At 40.9% G+C, this 19,582-nt stretch overlaps 1 protein-coding gene across 5 annotated transcripts in view; it reads right to left on the reverse strand.

Moving 5' to 3' along the window:
* Positions 1–19,582, reverse strand: part of RABGAP1L (RAB GTPase activating protein 1 like) — an 803,631-nt gene that overhangs the window by 194,346 nt on the left and 589,703 nt on the right. The window contains exon 1 of one of the 5 annotated variants that reach the window (XM_030206425.1): positions 10,153–10,320. The exons of the other annotated variants lie outside the window; for them this stretch is intronic. Coding sequence (XP_030062285.1) covers positions 10,153–10,320 — 168 coding nt within the window. Of the gene's footprint in view, positions 1–10,152; positions 10,321–19,582 lie in introns of those variants that run through there. 5 annotated transcript variants of the gene reach the window in all.

The raw sequence follows: 19,582 nt of genomic DNA on the forward strand, positions 1-19,582 counted from the left end.
TCTTTTCACGTGGCCATGTTTGTCTAGGGGCGTTTTACCCGCTGCAGTAAAAAGGGCCCTGGTACATGGGAAAAATGTCCCTGGTGCTAGCGCAAGGCCCTTTTTCCCCGCAGCTTGTTAAAAGGACCTTGAGTTACATGGATGTTCTTCCATGCTGCCTATTATGGCATCATTTATATTTGCTGACATTTATTATATTTCTGTTATATGATTGTTTTGCAATGCTGTTAAATATTTATATTTCTAATACTGTGTCATGTTAGTCCTATTACTATGATTCAGTTTGCTATCTCCAAGTTTAACATCATTGATTGTAGTTAAGCTCTTATTTGGTCATTTTACTACTGTTACGCTGTTAACAAAACTTAAGTTTCCTGCTTAACACCACCTTGAGTAAAGCTTTTCATAAAGGTGGTTAATAAATCCCAATAAATAATAATTGAAAATTAAATATCTTGGCTACTTTGCACCTGCAGTAATAAAAGCAAAACTATGCATGTAATTTAGCTTTGATTATCAGTACAAACCTGGCTGATAAAAAGTTGCTGTGGTGCAGTACTTACACTGATTTCAACTGTTTGACTATTGCCTCCAAAAGTTTCTCATATTGATGGAATTTTTCTTTCTAAATATTTTCTTATTCTAAATTAAAGAATGAGACTTTGTGCATGTTTATATAGTTATAAAGTCTTTAAATCTGAGTGCAGGAATGACAAAGCATTATCTTCTTGTCAGACTCATTAGGCATTCTATAATTCAATTGCAAGAATTTACAAGAACATTATAAGTAACTTGTGAGATCAGTCAGTTCACTGTGCTGCCATTTTACATTCATCAGAGGCTGTAGATACAGACACTGCCTTGCACTGCTCTCTAAGGACCATTTACACTATAACCTTAGGTAGGAACATGATACTCATTCAGCCCCTGTTTCCTAAAGGAAGCAAACTCTGCTGTAAACATCATACTCCTGCCAGTTCAGCAAAAAAACCCCAATAGACATGAAAATAAGGAACACAGAGCTGATTTTAAAAACCCTCTTATTTTGAAACACTGATCTTCCTAGACCACATTTCTGTATACGCCTGCCCTTTTCTTTTAAGGCTCATGCACAGAAAGACAGCATAGTATAAAAAAGGACTACAGATAAGATGGTCCACAGCCAATACAGCCCCCCCCCCAAAAAAAAAAACACACAAAAAAACCCAAAACAGACAAATACAGATGTTGTAGTACTGCACTGTAAACGGTTACATATCTTACTGCTCGTTATGACATGCTTATGTTAGAAGGTCTGCATACAAAAAGACACTGTATGGTAGAATAGCTTATCCACTGGAAGCTGTGTAAACACCATAGCACACTATACCTGAAAAACACTGAGATCACAACCTTGATAGAACTTCAGAGAATGAAGAAATTGTGACCAACTGGGACATTCCAATTCCTACCAATAAAAAGTTCAAAGAAAACCGATCTTTGTAGTATAGGAGAAAAAAACATAAGAACAGCAAATGCAGAAAGCAAGAAGATGTTGTAGAGGGATACAGCAATTGCACCTGTTTTTTTGTTTTGTTTTGTTTTAGGTGTCACCAATCTGATTTCAGAAGTCCAAAAATCCAGACTAAATGAGGATCGGTCAGTCCGGATATTTGGACTTTCCTGATTCTCAGGCAGTACTTGTAAACCAGGGGCCAGCCGCAGCCAGCCCCTCTCCCAGATCCTCCCCCCCCCCCCCCCCCCGTGGCTACATCCCCTTCCTTCCCTCTTCTTTCCCCCCCGCACACGCACGGTCAGGTGTCTTTCCCCACCCTGTCTTTGTTAAAGGTACTTTTCTGAAGTCTTCAGTGCTGCAACACCAGTGGTAGCCTTATTCACTGGCTGCCTCCGGTATGCAGTGGTCCTTTCCCCTCTGACCTGTCCTGCCCTTCTGATGCTTCCTGTTGTCAGAAGAAAAGACAGGTCAGAGGGGAAAGGCTTGCTGCCGCCAATGCTGTAGAACCGAAGACTTCAGGAAAGATACCTGTAACAAAGAGTAGCAGGCAGGGCTGGAATTTGGAGGAAAAATGCTGGGTCCTGCAAAGGGATGAAGGGAGGGATGGAAGGGGGGATGCAAAGCCACGAGGTAGGGGGACTTGGGGGCATGAGAGAAGCAAGCGCGGGGCTGAGAATGGAGGGGGAAAAGCTGAAAGGGGGGGGGGGGGTCTGGATTCTTGGGCAGGCAATTTTAAAAGGTCCAGATTCTCGGGTGGTCCGGATGTCCAGACTTCTTCTTCTTTTTTTTTTTTTTTTGAAAACTTTATTTTTGGTACAAATTCAACATACAAAGTTGCCAATTCTTACATGTAACATTCTCATTATGCTTCCCCCTCCCTCATTTCCCCTCCCTTCCCTTCCCCCCTCCTCCTTCCCCCCCCCCCCCCCAAACCCTCTGTTTCTCCTAGTTATATTGTCTCTATATCATTCGGGTCTCTCGAGAAAAGGTCCTTGAATAATCATAGTTTTCATATCAGTGGTACCACTAATTGTGGGGCATCCAAGTCAATTCCTGCTTGTATTCTCCAACTTTTATACTTGTCCCATATCTTATTAAACCCGTTCAACTGTCCATTCTTGATCGCTGTGATGTCCAGACTTCTATTGTAAAAAGAACATTAAAACAAATCTAGGTATGTTGCCTATACATATTACACTTCATGAATTCCAGAAGGTGGCTTTTTGGAACAATGCAAGTGCTGAGAAGAGCACAAGCAGTAAATCTGAGAAACAGAAATCATCTTCAATATATCCTATCTTAGGAGTAAAGTTCATTTCTGTTATGGTATGTACAAAAACTAACCCATTTGGAGATATTATCTTACAAAAGAGATAGAGCAGCATTTTAGAAAGGACGTCTAAATCATGACATCTGAAGTTTTGTTAGTATCTTAGAAAAGGATCTGCATACATAGAGCCTGTTCTAAAATGCTTTGTGCAACATGAAAATCCATTTTAGCAAAATAGAGCAGCATTTTAGAAAAGACATGCATCTCAGAATATGGAAGTCCATTTCTCATGTATGTGAGAAGAGGCTGCCAAGATACAGCCTGTTCTAAAATACATGAGAAATGGATCTCTATGTGCTGGTGATGTCCAGCATCAACATCCATTTTACAAATCAACAAGTCCAAATTTTGAACAGGTCCAAACAAGGGATGTGGACATCTTGGTGCCATCACAAGAACATCTATGCTATAAAATGGCCATACAGATGTCCATGCGGAGCAGAGGGGTAGCCTAATGTTTAGAGCAGTTGGCTGATAACCAGGGTCTCAGGTTCAAATCCCATTTCAGAAAAATGGATGTTTATTTCTCCTAAAGTTATCACAAGAGCCCAGTATCCCTTGGCCATTTTGCTTTTGTTGGGGGGAGAAGGGACACCAACTACTGGGAGATAAACTCTCAGGGTGGAAGACTGCTGGAATGACCTGAAGGGAACCACTAAAGGGTACTCAGGAGTAGAAGCCTGTTTAGATGGGTAGCAACCACTAGACGGCATTCTAATGGTGGAGGCCCTTGTGTTATTTTGTAGAGGCCACTAAGGGAAGCCCTGTCTCAATTATTGCTGGGGAGGGGCAGAGGTTACCTTTGTGCTAAGCTGAAAAGGGAGGGCTTGTGGCAGAAGGTGGAAATAGTTCCCTTCAGAAGGCAAGCCCACTGGATAAGGTTGCATACCTTTTCTAGAATATAGGAGGAGCCCTGGAAGGGTAGGGTTGGTAGGAAGCAGCCCTTTAAAAAACCCTTTTCCCAAGAAGAGGGAAAAGGGGGAAGGAGCCCTTCAAGAAGAATGAAGGATGCCAAGTAACTGATGACTGGATACCAAAGGAAAGGATCTCTAAAGAAAGACAAGGTACTTACCTGAAGTCCAGAATAATGAGGATAAGGAACTTTGATTTGGTCACAGTGTGGAGGTAACATTGTGTGCCTTGAAATAAGACTCTAATATTAACTGCTGGGGGTGGAGGGCAGGATTGTAAAGTTGAGGTGAAGTAAAATCCTGTCCAACGGGTGGTGGCTGTTTTTATCTGAGACCCTCATCTCCCAGTGGAGGGCTCAGTTGAAGAAAGTGTAATGAATTGTTGAAAGAAGAGTAACCCCCTACAGAGTGGTTAGCAGAAGCTAATTGGAGTGGATTTGCATTTAGAATGGTTTATTTGCATATCCTGGGAAGCCAGATAACTGTGTATTGTATAACTGACCCACACGTTACCCAGTGGAAGGCTCAGTTCAAGAGTGCTGTTAAAGTGCTTGGTACAAGAAGAATACCCCTTCAGGTAATTAAAGTATAGCCCTTGAGAGAAGATTTGCCTTCTGAGTGGTTAATTTGCATATCCTGTGAAGCCTGTTTGTCAAGTGGCATTTTCCAGATGGAGTGCCAGGTGGTAGAGGATAACAAAGCTGTGACCTGTTACCGGGGAAAGGCTTCAGAAGGGAGGGTGTTGGACAAAATAGCAGATGTCAAACACTTTAACAGCCACATTGAGCCTGCAAATAGGTGGGAAAATGTGGGTTACAAATGCAACAAATAAATAAAATAAATAAATGCTTTATTAATATTCACCCTGAGTTAAAAGAGGAGCCTTGCAGATTGATTTTGAAAGAGAAATAAAGCACTTAAAAGAGAACTTTCCTAAGAATTTTTTTTTTTTGTGGAAAAGTTGAGAAGGAGGGAATGCTACATGGCCAAATCAGACCACATAAAACACAGTCTTACCTTTCTACGGTGTCGCTTAGGTGGTTAATGCTGAATAGTGCACTTAACCAGATAAGAGACAGCTGGCCACATAAACCTGGATAGTCAATGCTGGTGAACGGACATAGCTGGCAATAAATATTGGGGCATAAAGTTGGTGGTGTCTAAAAAAAGGTTCACATATTTACCACTGTGTGTATAATTACACATATACCTTCATATACCAGTGCTTAATGTCACAGCTTCTACGCATAACTTACACATGGAAGATCATGAATATGGATGTACATACATGTTATACATACATGTTATACATTTGGCTCGAATGAAGTGTATAGAGGCGGATTTTATAAAGTACAAATAAAATAAAGGAGGAGCGGCCTAGTGGTTAGAGCACTGGTCTTGACATCCAGAGGTGGCCAGTTCAAATCCCACTGCTGCTCCTTGTGATCTTGGGCAAGTCACTTAACCCTCCATTGCCTCAGATACAAACTTAGATTATGAGCCCTCCAGGGACAGGGAAATAGCCAGCATACCTGAATTTAACTCACCTTGAGCTACTACTGAAAAGGTGTGAGCAAAATCCAAATAAATACATTATTGGGATGTCTCAAATTCTGCTAGTGTTCTAGAACAGGACCTGCTGACAAAGAGTCTGTTCTAAAATACATAGTGAAATTGGCATTTATATGTCAGTTAGGTATTGCAGGAGTATCCATTTTAGAATCGTAAACGTTTAATATACGAATGGGTGAACATGCACACATAAACATTCAATACACGTCTATGTGCCAAAACATAAATGCTTATGTCAGCCACTTTAGAAACATACGGGGTCATATTCAGCCAATGGCGGTGAGTGCTTTTTTTATTTAAACTCTGACTACTGGACCCGGATATTCAATGTCAAGCCATGTCTGGGCAAAAGCACTGAATATCTGTCTCACTGGCAATACTATCCCATCCCCCACCCCCCTTTACTATCATGATTCTAGTTCTACCCTTACTACCCTTACTGAAGGAAAAGGCCATAGAATGTTACTAAAGGAACGTAGGGAAAAATCCACTATTCCTGGGACAAGCAGTACAAAATGCTTTGCTCCGTGGATCTTGTTGGGTGACTGTGACCTGGATTGGCCACTGTCGGAGACAGGGTGCTGGGCTAGATGAACCTTTGGTCTGTCCCAGTATGGCGATTCTTATGTCTTATGCTTATATCATGTCCATTAGTTTATATTTCATTTTTTTCTTTTCTTTTTAAACCTCTTTCCTTTTCATTATTAGATTGAAAACCACCCTGATGGCTTCTATAGGGTGGGGTAGCAAATAAACTTGGAAATTAGGCAGGTACAGCTGATATTCATTGCTGCACCTTCATAACTAGCCGGGCAAACTTAAGACAGCTAACCAGGCAAGTAAGACTGCTTAAATATCAACGTGATCCAAAGAAGAGCAGAACACCCATCTTAGTATGGTAAATAGACTGTATTTGTGCCACTTTGTAAAATGTCCCGATGTGGACACGTTTCTCCTCACTGGAAGCTGCGTCGGGGGCTAAAACAGCTATTTCGGTCCTAAAGGGCACAAACACACAATAGAACTAAAATCCAATGAAAGCAGCAACAGTCAGCCTTGCAGCTCACAGGGTAGAGAGAAATGCAGCAACCATCTCTCTCATTCAAGAGAGGGGATATTCAGTGGCACCTCTGGTTATCCCTCCTGGGACACTCAGTGAAATTTAACTATCACAGAGCCCAGCCCAGTACCCCTTGTGTTTTACTTTCTGGGGGGGGGGGGGGCAGGGAGGAGTACATCAATCACTGGGGGATTAAGGAGGCCACCTCTCCTAATACCTCCAATAGAGTACTGCTCAGTAGGAAAGCAGGTGTAAATCCTAACATCGATCTTTTTAGACATGGATGTACATTCCCCTTCTGAAATGGGGAGATTGTTTATTTTTTAGGTCTACCGTAATCCTGTCCAGAACACACTTCCTTGCCATATACATATTTTAGAGTATTAGGTATGTCTAGCCCAGCTTTGTAAAATGCAATACAAACATCTAAACGCAAGTTTATGGACATCTAAAACCAGAATAGCGCTTCTAAAATAAACACTATAATCTACACATATGGGGGCAGATTATTAGCATATTTGCAACCCCTGCCCCTAAACATCCCAAACCACCCTTTCCACTCTACATATAACATCAGAGGTGTAGCTGAATATAGCTGTAATATTATGGTGGTTATTTTAGAAGGTCCTATACAATTTGCATGTGTATCTTGCATACACGAAGGAAACCCGATTTTAGAATGCCAGTATTAGCACGTGTAAATCGTGAATATGTGCATATGGCAAGGGAACGTGGTTTGGGTGTGTCTTGAGTGGGGCTAGGGCAGGCCCTAAAAACACAAGTTTATTTCCCATTTCTAGTTGCAGTCTCTTTTCAACTCTTTCTAGAATCAAATGTCTTTCAAAATAGTGAAGAAAATGTTCCTGAAGAAGATATCGAAATGGAGTTCTGTAGAGCTCCATTTCGGTTGGAGAGTTTCTTGCTACCAATTATTTGAGTTTCAGATAAGTACAAACTCAGAGTGACTGTGACTTTTTGCTTTGAATCATAGCTGTTCATTGGAATCTTTCTACTTCTTAGGAGACATCATTGCTGTTGAGTATTGCATGTATAATTCTTTTTATTATTGAACTGCACCGTTCACATATTCACATTGACGGTTTACTCAAGGATGTATCTGGGCACCAAAGGCGAGCTTTAAAGGGACAGCTCATAGTTCTTCTTGCCTTATGAAGCCTTAGACGTGAGAGCTTCATGGCTTAAGATAACTGAGAGTACCATCTCATCACACATTTAATTTCATATATCTAACTGATTTAGGAATAGAGACCTCCCTTTTTAGTGAAGTGTTACATCGTTTACTCCTTGACATGTGGGGATTTTTCTACTGTCTATGAATGCTGACATTAACATCAGGGTTTACACTTGCTCCTGGGACACTTAGGTTTTATGAAGATGATTGTTGTGCAGCAATGTACTGGAAGGATTAGGACAGGTCTCCCCTTTAATCCTCCAGTGATCCCCCCCCCCCCCCCCCGAATCAATAGTGCTGTTGTGAGCTCAGTACCTAATTGGGTGAACACAGACATGTAGGTTTCTTGGATGGACTGTACAGGTCTTTATCTGCCATCATCTACTATGTTACTATGTAATAACAAGACAAGCTAGTCTGTGGAGACATGAAAAAACATCCCTTTACCATAAGCGATAAAATTGGAGGAAAAAGGGGCCTCAGTTAGTGCCGCAGCCGAAATAATGTTCCAGATGAACTTTCAAAATATCAACTGTAGACGGCTATTCAATCATAGACTCTCCTGAAAAAACCTCCACCTCAAACTGACATGTGAAGTGATGTGCACTTATCTTTTTTTGCCCTTTATGCCCACATAGATCAAACTAGCTGGTCAAGTTGACCTTAACATCATTGCTAAGAGTGCAGGAACCTTCTCTTCTTTCCTGGACTCAATTTAATAACGAGTATGAGAATAAGAAAAAAAAGGCTTATCTTGATTCCGGACTATAGTCTTTTTTTGATCACTCTCATGCTCGTTTGATCTATGTGGACATGACAAAATTTTTTTTTATTGATTAAGAAGACAATTAAAAAAGTAAAAAGGACAAAAAAGATAAGTGCACATCACTTTACATGTCAGTTTGAGGTGGAGGTTTTTTCAGGAGAGCCTATGATTGAATAGTCATCTACAGTCGATATTTTGAAAGTTCATCTGAAACATTATTTCAGCTGAGCACTAACTGAGGCCTTTTTTTCCTCCACTTTTATCACATAAAGGGATATTTTTTTCATGTCTCCACATACTAGCTTGTCTTGTTAGGATCACTACCCTTTTGATATAAAGTGAAAACTATCAGTTTGTGATCCTTTTCTTCACCATTTATTGAGATATCACTATGTAATAACAGACATACATATCTATTTGTCAACACTTACACATCTAAGTTCTGAAATACCATAATACATGTGTAAGTGCCACCATTTAAACATGCATGTTTCAGATGTTGACAATTGGGTAACGGATGCTGCCACAGCACATAACCAGCACACACATGTCCATTCCTGCATGTATTTTAAAATCTGCCTTCACATAATGCCCCAATTTATTTTTTAAAGGTACGCAGACATAAGGCATGACACCAAACATCTAAATGCTTTTTGAATACTGACCTGTTAATATTTATACAGTGAAAAAACTTCATATAACGACAAAGTCTCTTCATAGTTACCTCTAATAAACATAAAAGTTCTGCTATGCAAATTTATAAACTAGTTTGTAAAAGTAGTTACAAGAGACCCTCTTCAGCTTGATGGCATGATTTTCTGTATGTTTCTAAAACAAAAATTGCAAAGCAGAAACAAACTGTTTGCGAAACAAATTGCTGCAAGTAAAAAGGATAATTAATTACCTGTTCTCCAATGGCAGTATTCTAAACAATTCACACTCATTTTGTTTTACATCCTTTAACATAAGATTTTATCATCCTGTCCAAACCATTTTATCCCTTCGGTGGGGTTGGGATGGCAGGGTGTTGATTCCCCCATATTGTACGGGTTCTTAGTTTCAGCTAAAAGGCCTAGAAGACAGCATCCTCAGATCACAGCTTAGACCCTAAGTCTGATTTTAGCTAGAGGAGTCCATAAAGAATTCATGCATGTGGGTCATGCATCAATGTGAACATATGTAAAGGTTTTCACAGAACCACAATATCATCACCTCACTGACTGGGAGGGAACACTAGGAAAATCTAAAAGATTTTGCATTCAGTCAAGAACCCATTCATTCATTTATGTGTGAAAATGTATAGACTGGATGAAGGCTTCTTCCACAAGGGTACTATAATATCACAGCTACACTTTCACTTACAGAACTTGTGCTAAAAAGGGAAGAAATAGCTTAGTCCACATAATCTTTGAATACTGTCTAGCTTAATTGTTTCACTTTAGGTCTGGCACAGTTTAATGAATAAACAGGTCAAGCGTCTGTGCACCAGCTTCCGGCTGTTAAATACATACAGACACACGAGCACACCCACAGTACCTGATTCCAATACATAGGCACATTGCCAGCCACCAATTTCCCAGGGAGTTTTCTGATTTTATGTATCAGGAGGGGCAGTACAGTATTACCCCACTCCGTTATCTGAAACATGCTCTGTGATTTAAGCACCATCACCATAGCATCAGGTCTCCAACTTTAAAAGGCTCACAGGAGATTGACCGTATTACATCTCATTGCCCAAAGCATTCGTATTAACCATGAAATTCTTCGGCAGAACATTCCAACATTAGTAATGTGGTAGGAATAAAGTGTAGAGAAAGTGATCTCACCGCCAAAAGCCGTGGCACAAACAAGCGATGCCCCATGCCCAGGAGCTCCAGCACTCGGCATGCATACTCATTCACCAGCTTGCTCCTCTCGTCGTGCATGTCCTGTGACTTTTTGATAGGGGGTGCGAGCTTGGCAGCTGGCCTTGAGCAGGGGAGCCCTTCTTCCATGAGCAAGCAGCAGGTCTCCAGAAATGAGGAGTTCCGTCCCGTAACCACAGAGCTCAAGAACTGCAAGGTGATGGGATCCAGCACTGAGGGGAGTGAGACTGGGGGAAGATGTTTTCCCACAATAGACAGGTGGCTGGATTCTAGAGCGAGGGATGGCAGCTGACTCCTTGGGAAGTGAGAAGCATCATTACTAAGAATCACAAAAAGCAATTCCACATGAGCCCTTAGGATCCAGAAAATCATGCAACTGAAAGATTTCAAGTGGTGGTGGTGATGGGGGTTTGCAAAAAAAAAAAAAAAGACAGAAAATGAAACAGTTGTTCAGGAGAGAAGACTGATGAACACAGCTCTGGCAGCAGGGCCCAGTTTATATGTGTCTGTCCATTTGAGCAGACAGCAGCAGCAGCAGCAATAGGCAGAAAGTCGGGCCAGCTGTGGAGCTGCAGGGAGAAAACGATGAGCTCATTGCAATCTCTGATTCGTGACAAGCACTGCTACTGCTGCTGCCTCTTGCTGTGAATCTGTAATGAAGGGGCAGGAGAAGGTGGGGGAAGTGGGAAGGAGGAGGAGGTAGATGAATGAACATGCAGGGAGCGTCTCCAGAGAGAATGCTGTAATAAGAAGCCAATAGCAAGCTGGTAGATGGATGCATTCTCCTGATCACCCCCAACTCAATCCCCACCCATTTTCACTCCACCTTTGATCAATGTTAGCTTGATGTGTGTGCCAGTGAAAATAAACCACAAATCTATGAACTTGCTTCCTCTTAGCATTATAGGCTGAGAGGAAATTAGATCCAACAGACATATAGACTGACAGCCAGCCAGCCATTCATTATACGTCTACTCTTCAAGAACCACATATGTAGACACACACTCGTCTGTGCAGCAGCACATCACAGTTTGTTCTGCAGGCTTCTGATACTGCAACAGAGATGCAAGGACTTAGTGTAGTAATACAATGAAGGGTGCAAAAATGCATCCAGCTTTTGAGAAGCTGATATTAGGAAGGTCCTTAGGGTCCAATATACTAAAAGGGTTTCCAGTTAAATGCCTGGGACACAGGACTTTAGCTACGGTTCTCAGTGTTCTGTTTTCAGATGCTTTTACAGTATATCTACAAGAACAAGAATTTATATAAAGATAAGTTTGGTTCAACAGAATGTTTTTGTGTGGTAATGGTGTTTAATAAGATGCAGGAAATCCGCTGTATGATATGTGGGGTGCAATAATGGGCTAGATTCTATATGTCACGCCTAAAAAATTGCCACCAAAATGAAAAAAAGTCTAAGTGAATTCTGTTAAGTATGCCTTAATTTAGGCGTACTTTATTTTGTTTGATTTCTATTGATAACCTTAAGAGTGGACTAACACGGCTACCACACTCCTCTACTTAGAATAATCCTAAATTTGCATATGGCTTACAGAATACGCTGAGCGCCCATTAATGTCACTAAATTTAGTCGTGGCCATTTACTCCATGTTTAACTTGGTGTAAATGCTAATGCCCAAATTACACTTAGACCAGGTGCAATGCTCACATATTTTAGAAATGCCCACGACCCACCCATTCCACGCCCATGGCCATGCCACCTTTTCAACTATGCGACTTAGAATTTATGCGCATTATGGTATAGAATACACTTATTCAGTTGTGTGCGTGAATTCTAATTAATGCCAATTAATGTCAATAATTGCTTGTTAATTGGTAATTATCAACATTGATTGGCTTGTTAACTAATTAAGTTGTGCAAATATACAATAAGACTGTATTTGTGCAGGCACTTGTCGCACTATATAGAATCTGGGGGAATGTGCTTAGACACTTAAGTAGTGTCTGCTTACTTGTCACAACTATCTGTACTTGTACAATAGGCAAAGCTGTGGAATTGTTTAGATTACTTACTAGCTATGAACAAAACTCTTTACATCTGTACATTTAGGATCCCATAACTAAACTTCAAGGAATGTAAAAAGCACCACTGATCCACTCAATCAACTGTAAGTACCAATGGTACATCAGGAACAAATTTTTTTATTTAAAAAAAACTTTATTTACCCTCTTCTTGGCAAAAGCCATGCAAAATGGTTTACAAATATAAAACAAATACAAATAAACACAAAACTCATACATACAAATTAAAGTAAGTAAAAGCATCAACCTGCAAGCAATTCCTCTAGGAAATAAATAAAATTTCAAAGCCTTTCTGAAAGCAGAAATGGTTGTCATAATTTATCTGGAAATGTCAACATAAATTTTGGACTGGATTATAAAGGCCATCTTGGAGTATAAACTTGAAGAAGTGGGCAGAGCAAAGGAGGAACCTGACATTTCAAATCTTAAAGGTTAATAACAGGATTTTAAAGATACTACATTTATGAATCAGTAGCCAACGTAGTTGAGATAACATTTGGGAGGTACTAGCTGTTCTCTTATTTATCAACAAAAATATTGCCAGGCAACTTGAAGGCACCTCAGTAATGCTCCTTACAAGGCATTACAACAACAACAACAACAACAACAACCATTTCTAAAGCGCTACGAGGGTTACGCAGCACTGTACAATTCAAACATAGAAGGACAGTCCCTGCTCAAAGAGCTTACAATCTAAAAGGCATTACAATAGAGATAAGAGCAGATATCTCCTTGTACCACTGTCCTAAACAGGTCTTCATTGTTAAATGAAATCCAACAAGGTTAAAGATAAGGCATTATTCAGTGGCCCTTTAAGAAAGTGATGTCATAACAAGTCAGATAGGTAGGAAGACCAAGTAGGCGCCTAGATTGGGGCTATTTTACAAAGACAGTATAGGAATCTATGGCACTTATTTTTGAAGTATAGGGACGTCTCAAAATGCTGAAATGGACATCCATGGGCTTGAAACATCCAAGAACTGATTCTACAAAGGCAGAAAAGGGACATCCAAAACTACAGTATGTCCCGATACCTAGAGGGCATTCTGTGGGCATGTCCTGGGTGGGATTTGAGAGGACCTGAAATCTGGACACCCAACAGCGTTTACCAAAAGGACAGAAACGTTAATGTCTAAAATGCAGGACATCCTTATTTAGACTGTTTCTGTAACCTGGATGTTCCTAAAAGGTGCTCTGATTGAGCAGTTGTCTACTGGAGGGATTAAAGCATGACACCTCCTTAATCCACCAGTGGTTTCTGTCTCCCTTCCTCTCCCCTGAAAGTGAAACCAAAAGGGGAGACCAGGTTCTGGCCCAGAAACGAGACATGCACAAAAGGGTTACATAAGTATATAAGTATTGCCATACTAGGACAGACCAAAGGTCCATCAAGCCCAGCATCCTGTTTCTAACAGTGGCCAATCCAGGTCACAAATATCTGGCAAGATCCCCTAAAAAGTACAAAACATTTTATGCTGCTTATCCCAGAAATATTTTTCCCAAGTTCAATTTAATAATAGTCTACAGACTTTTCCTTTAGGAAGCTACCCAAACCTATTTTAAACTCTGCTAAGCTAACTGCCTTTATCACGTGTCTATATTCAGGCCATGTAAAAGTAGGTGTAAAAGTTCTCTGCACTTTTTTATATGTGTGAAATCCCTGGGGTTATTTTATCAAAGCCCTCTTGGTTAGTAAATGAAATCCAATGAAGAACAAGGATAGAGAAAAGGAATTCAATACTTTCCTTTATAGAATACTAAGAACAGCAAAAAGTGTGTGGCAGCAGCGACCAAAAAATCAAACAGGATGATAGGAATTATTAGGAAAGGGATGGTAAATAAGACCAAGAAAATTATAATGCCTCTGTATCACTCCATGGTGCAACCTCACCTTGTGTTCAATCCTGGTTGCCGTATCTCAAAAAATGATATAGTAGAACTGGAAAAGGTTCAAAGAGTGACCAAAATGATAAAGGGGATGAAATGCCTCTCATATACGGAAAGGCTTAAGAGGTTAGGGCCCTTCAGCTTGGAAAACAGATGGCTGAGGGGGGATAAGATTGAGGTCTACAAAATCCTGAGTGGTCTAGAATCAATTTTTACTCATTCAAAAGTACAAAAACCAGGGGACACTCAATTAAATTACATTTAGTGTCCAATGTTCCCTTAATAAGCCATATGGGAACAGATTGATGGGAACATTGGACACTAAAGGGTTAAAATACTTTAAAAACAAATGGGAGGAAATATTTTTTCACTCAACAAATAGTTAAGCTCTGGAACTCATTGCCAGAGGATGTGTTAACAGCGAGTTCCTGGAGGAAAAGTCCATAGTGTGTTGTTGAGATGGACATGGGGGAAGCCACTGCTTGCCCCAGGATTGGTAGCATGGAATGTTGCTAATATTTGGGTTTCTGCTAGGTACTTGTGACCTGGATTGCCCACTGTTGGAAACAGGATACTGGGCTAGATAGACCATTGGCCTGACTCAGTATGGCTATTCTTTTGTTCTTATAATCTAGTCATGTGCAGAAACAGAAGTCATAGAATGGGCATAAGTATTTGCATCCAAATGCTGGATATATGTGTGCATCTTATAGTATTTTATAAGTTATGCACTTAAGTGTGAGTTGTGCCCACATTCTGCCTAGAAGTATGCCTACTTGTAAATTATACGCTATGTATTTTTCTCTTGAGGACCTTGCGAAGGTAGCTTAGGCATTTTTTCTCTTGCAACTGATTACTGTAATATTTTATACCTGGGCTTTTCAAAAAAAGGTTATATTAAAGCTCTATCTGATTAAAAATTGTGCTGCCAAGTACTCACAGTTGGGTGAGGTCATCCAACAGAGTCCAGTGCGGGTGCTGACTAATGAGACTAAGAACTTTCTAGTAGCATCCCATTGGGTATGTGCTGGTGCCTTTTTGCCCGCTGCACGAGCACAGGTTCCTCAGTCATATGCAATATGACTAAAACTACAAGGGGACGTGGGAGGGTATGTGAGAATATGTGAACTGCTGTCCTCAGAGAACACCTGCTACAAGTGAGTAATTTTGCTTTCTCCAAGGACAAGCAGGCCTTCGTATTCTCACATCTGGGAATCCCTAGGTACAAGGCTCACAAAAATACCAGAATAGGGACTCAAAAAGTCAAGGCCTGAAGTCAATTAAAATATGTACATACTAGCTGTGAAGATGTAGCCTGGAACTAAACAAAGCTGGGCCTAGGGGGGTTTGGGGTGGAGTTGGATTCAAAACACTGAACACATTCTTCAGAACTGCCTGCCTGAACCGGCTGTCATGTTGGGTATCCTGCTCAAGGCAGTAATGAGATGTGAATGTGTGGACAGATCACCACATTGCAGCTTTACAAATCTTCTCTATGGAGGCTGAGATCAAGTGGACTACTGACATAGCCATAGACGTTCGATAGTAACCTATGGAACTTTGTAAGTCTAAGTGCTGTGAAAATGAGCCCCATAGCGAGTTAGGCGCGTAAATTGTAATCATTGCCAATTACTGCTCATTATTGCTTGTTAAGTGCTGTTAAAAATGCCGATTGGCTTGTTAAGCCAATTAAGTTATACGCATTGTTATAGAATACGCTTGGATTTTGGCACGGAACACTAGGCACGATATATAGAATCCTGGGTATAACACCTGAGTTAATTTTATCACAGTCCCATTTACAAGATATTTATGTGTGAAAAATTATTCTCATAATATATACTGTTGGTGGCTGAATTTTGCTGCTGAACACCAACATTCACTTGTCCTCATTCTGCTCCAAACCATGCCTCTTTTTTAAACACATAACTTTGGCAAATAAAATGGCCAAAGGTATGCATTAAACTACCAGAAATTTAACAAATAAAAAACCACTGATGCAGGCTGGTGCCAGTGCCGCCCATCACATAAGCTGAAGGGGGTGGAATGACCTCAATATGATTATTAACCTAATTAATGTTTTAGTAATAAAAATTTTCAAGACAACAAAGGTCATTTTCTCACGCAATGCACAAAAAAGTTTGCTTACATTCCCATATAAAGTTCTTTGTTTATAAAAGCTGGACTAGGCTTTCCAATGTGTATATCCATATCAGAAAATTAAAACTGCTCTATTCATTTAGGAGGTTATTTATTAACATTTTTTTATAATGGGTCCTGCTGCAAATAATGCACATTAATGTCGTTAGCACATGCTATTAGTAAACAACTTCCTTAGAAGCCACAATTCTAAAGCATTCATTTTTGTGATATCCACCATTATAAAGCATTTATATCAACTCAGTATCTGTCCCTAATTATAAAGTAAGCAACTCTAATGGAATATTAACAAACAAGCAGATGGAGCTCTGCTGTCATTATCAGATTAGTAAGGGATCCTCAAATCAAACAAGACAGGAAGCTGCAGGTGCCGGCCCAGGATGGCAGGGTCAGTCAGTTGGAATGAAACCAATATGACAGTTCATGACTCACTGTTCCAAATATGCTGCTTCCAGATATTTAAAGAAACAAAATAAATTGTAACAAATTTTAAATGTTCACATTGGGACCAAGTTCATGAGTAGGTTTTGCTCAGAGCCTCCTTTCAATATGGCTAAATATATCTATGCTATGGAAGACAGCTCCCTGCAGCAAGATTCTAGTTCACGTTGACTTTGTCAACTGCTTTTTACAACCCACCCTCTCCATTTGCATTTTAGTTATTTATTTGGATTTTGCTCACACTTTTTTTCAGTAGTAGCTCAAGGTGAGTTGCATTCAGGTACACTGGGTATTTCCCTGGCCCTGGAGGGCTCACAAGGAGCAGCAATAGGACTTGAACTGGCCACCCTTGGAAATCAAGACCAGTGCTCTAACCACTAGGTCACTCCTCCAATCCATTTTAGATTAATGAAGGAAAGTTAGCAGCATTTTATTAATTTAGTTTAATAATTATGACTATTTGTAACCTAGGTATCTTTTGGTCTCATTTCTTCCCACTTCCATTATTAATTTAGATTTTTGTAAACTGCTTAATTGATTTATTTGCAGTATATTACATAAATCTGAAATATAAAATGTGAACAATAGAAACAGAGAAAATGACAGCAGGTAAAGACTATATGATCTATTTAATCTGCTCAACACCAACTGCTGAGGTCAACAATCTCTTCTACTCATCCAAAGATCTCCTGTGATTATCCCATGCATCCTTGAATTCAGATACTAGCCGTTAAGCCCGTTAAAAGGGGCGAGATTTCCAGCTACCCTCCTGCCGCCGCTCCCTCCCCCCTCCATGCCGGGCCCCCCGCACTGACCTGACAGTGCCTCTCACCTCCGTGTGAAAGCGCTGCGGGCAGCAGCAGATTGCTCTGCTGCTGTCTGCAGTGCTTCCACATGGAGGTGAGAGGTGCTGTCAGGTCAGTGAAGGACCCAATACAGAGGAGGGCGGGAGCGGCGGCGGGGATGGGGGGGAGGGTGGAGGTTGGTGCGCGCGATGTTCATTTCCAGGCGGCAGCGTCCGACAGTGACTCCGACTCCATTTCCCTCTCTGTTCCGCCCTCTGACATCATCACATCTTGACGCGAGGGCGGGACAGAGAGGGAAGTCTCTACTGCGCATTTGCAGGTGAGTCGGTCACTTGCCGTTTATATGTTTGATAGTCCTCATCTCCAGGACCTTCACTAGGAAGCTGTTCCATGCATCTACTACCCTTTCCATAAATATTTTTTCTTTAGCTTGTTCTTTAATCTATCCCCTTTCACCCTGATCCTAACACCCTTCATTCCAGTCTCCTTTCTGATGAAAAAGGCCAGCTTTCTTTGCATGTATGCAATAGAAGTATTTATTTGTAAACAATTTTTTTTAATGAGAGAAAAACAAACCATCAACAAAGCAACAAAATAACCATCAGTATTTTGTTTTTGTCATACAACAATACCCAGGAGAAACTTACCTTTAACCCCTTTTCTATCCCTCTACCCATCTCCCAACCCCTCCACACCCCAATCAAAAGATCACCCACTGAACAGCACCAAAAAGCTTGTATTCTTATAGTCCTCTGAGTCTGCATTGCCAAAACAAGGATTCCTCCCGCCTCCTTCTCCCTCCTTCCCCATCCCAATCTATAGATTGTTGAGGATCAAATCCCATCCCTGTGGATGAAGGGTTTGTAAATAAGGCTCCCAAACCAGCAAATATTTTTTCTTACACTTAGGCGAGCCCTTCGTGTCCCTGGCCGCCAAGTATAAGTGATTCCTCCAGTGCCAATAATGTGGAGGCTCCGGTTTCACCTATGATTGGAGAATAAATTTGCGTGCCACCAAGCACATTTTGAGAAGTAACAAAATACTACCCTTGTGTCTTACTTCTGTAGGTCCCCCACTTGTCCAATAAAAGTTGTTCCACAGATCCCTCCATCCCACCACCCAAAACAGAGTTAAGATTGTATCTAATTTTTGTCCACAAGGTTTGTATCGTAGGGCAAAGCCAGAAAGAATGATAAACAGAGCCAATAGTATTCCCAACAACTGAGGCAGAGGGAGGACTGCATTGCCTGAGCACAATAAGCACGGACTAATACTCTAAAATAACATTCCCGCAGTTGCACGCAGGGTGTGAGGCCTAGTATACCCCTCAAGTTTTTCAAAATGTCACAATCAGTTAGTGGGGTTCCCACGTATCTTCCTCACATCTCGCTTTCAAGACCGCCAAGTTATTTGGGTGCTCCCTTTGAGTCAGAGCTCAGTGGAGACCCGAAACTGTGAGCTCTTTCTTTGAGAGTGCTCTAAAAAAAAAATCCTGTGCCCATTCTCCAATTCTATTGTGTAAAAGCCCATGAGCCAGAGAATGAATATAATGCTTAATCTGGCAATAAGCAAATCTGAAGCTCTTCGAACAGCATCAAGCCCCATTCCCTACAGAGCATGTGTTCCACTAAATATATACCTCTTTGTTACCACAAAACAAAGGTGTTGTTTTCCAGCTCGGTTCAAAGGTCACATTCCCTTTGATAGAAATTTAGTCTGTGACCCGAGGGTCTCCCCCTAAATGTTGAACCACGACCTTCCACACAGCCTGCATCGGGTTTAACAACAAACTACACCTCAAGATCTTAGGCAGCTGACCCGACCTATGGTGAAGCAGAGGATAAAAATTGTACGGAGCATAATATGTCTCCTCAAACTCTAAAGGCATATGCATGGAAGTACGACAGAGCTAGTCCCCCCCAAGTGTCTTAACAAGCAAGCTTGATTATATAATTTCACGTTAGGAAGTCCCAAGCCCCCCTGCTGCCAGCTCCCCTGCAAGAAAGAAAAATGTAGCTTTGGTTTCCTATGGGCCCAGCAGAAACGAGAAATGA

The sequence above is a fragment of the Microcaecilia unicolor genome, chromosome 6, assembly GCF_901765095.1.
Source record: "Microcaecilia unicolor chromosome 6, aMicUni1.1, whole genome shotgun sequence".
In the NCBI taxonomy this organism is placed as follows: domain Eukaryota; kingdom Metazoa; phylum Chordata; class Amphibia; order Gymnophiona; family Siphonopidae; genus Microcaecilia; species Microcaecilia unicolor.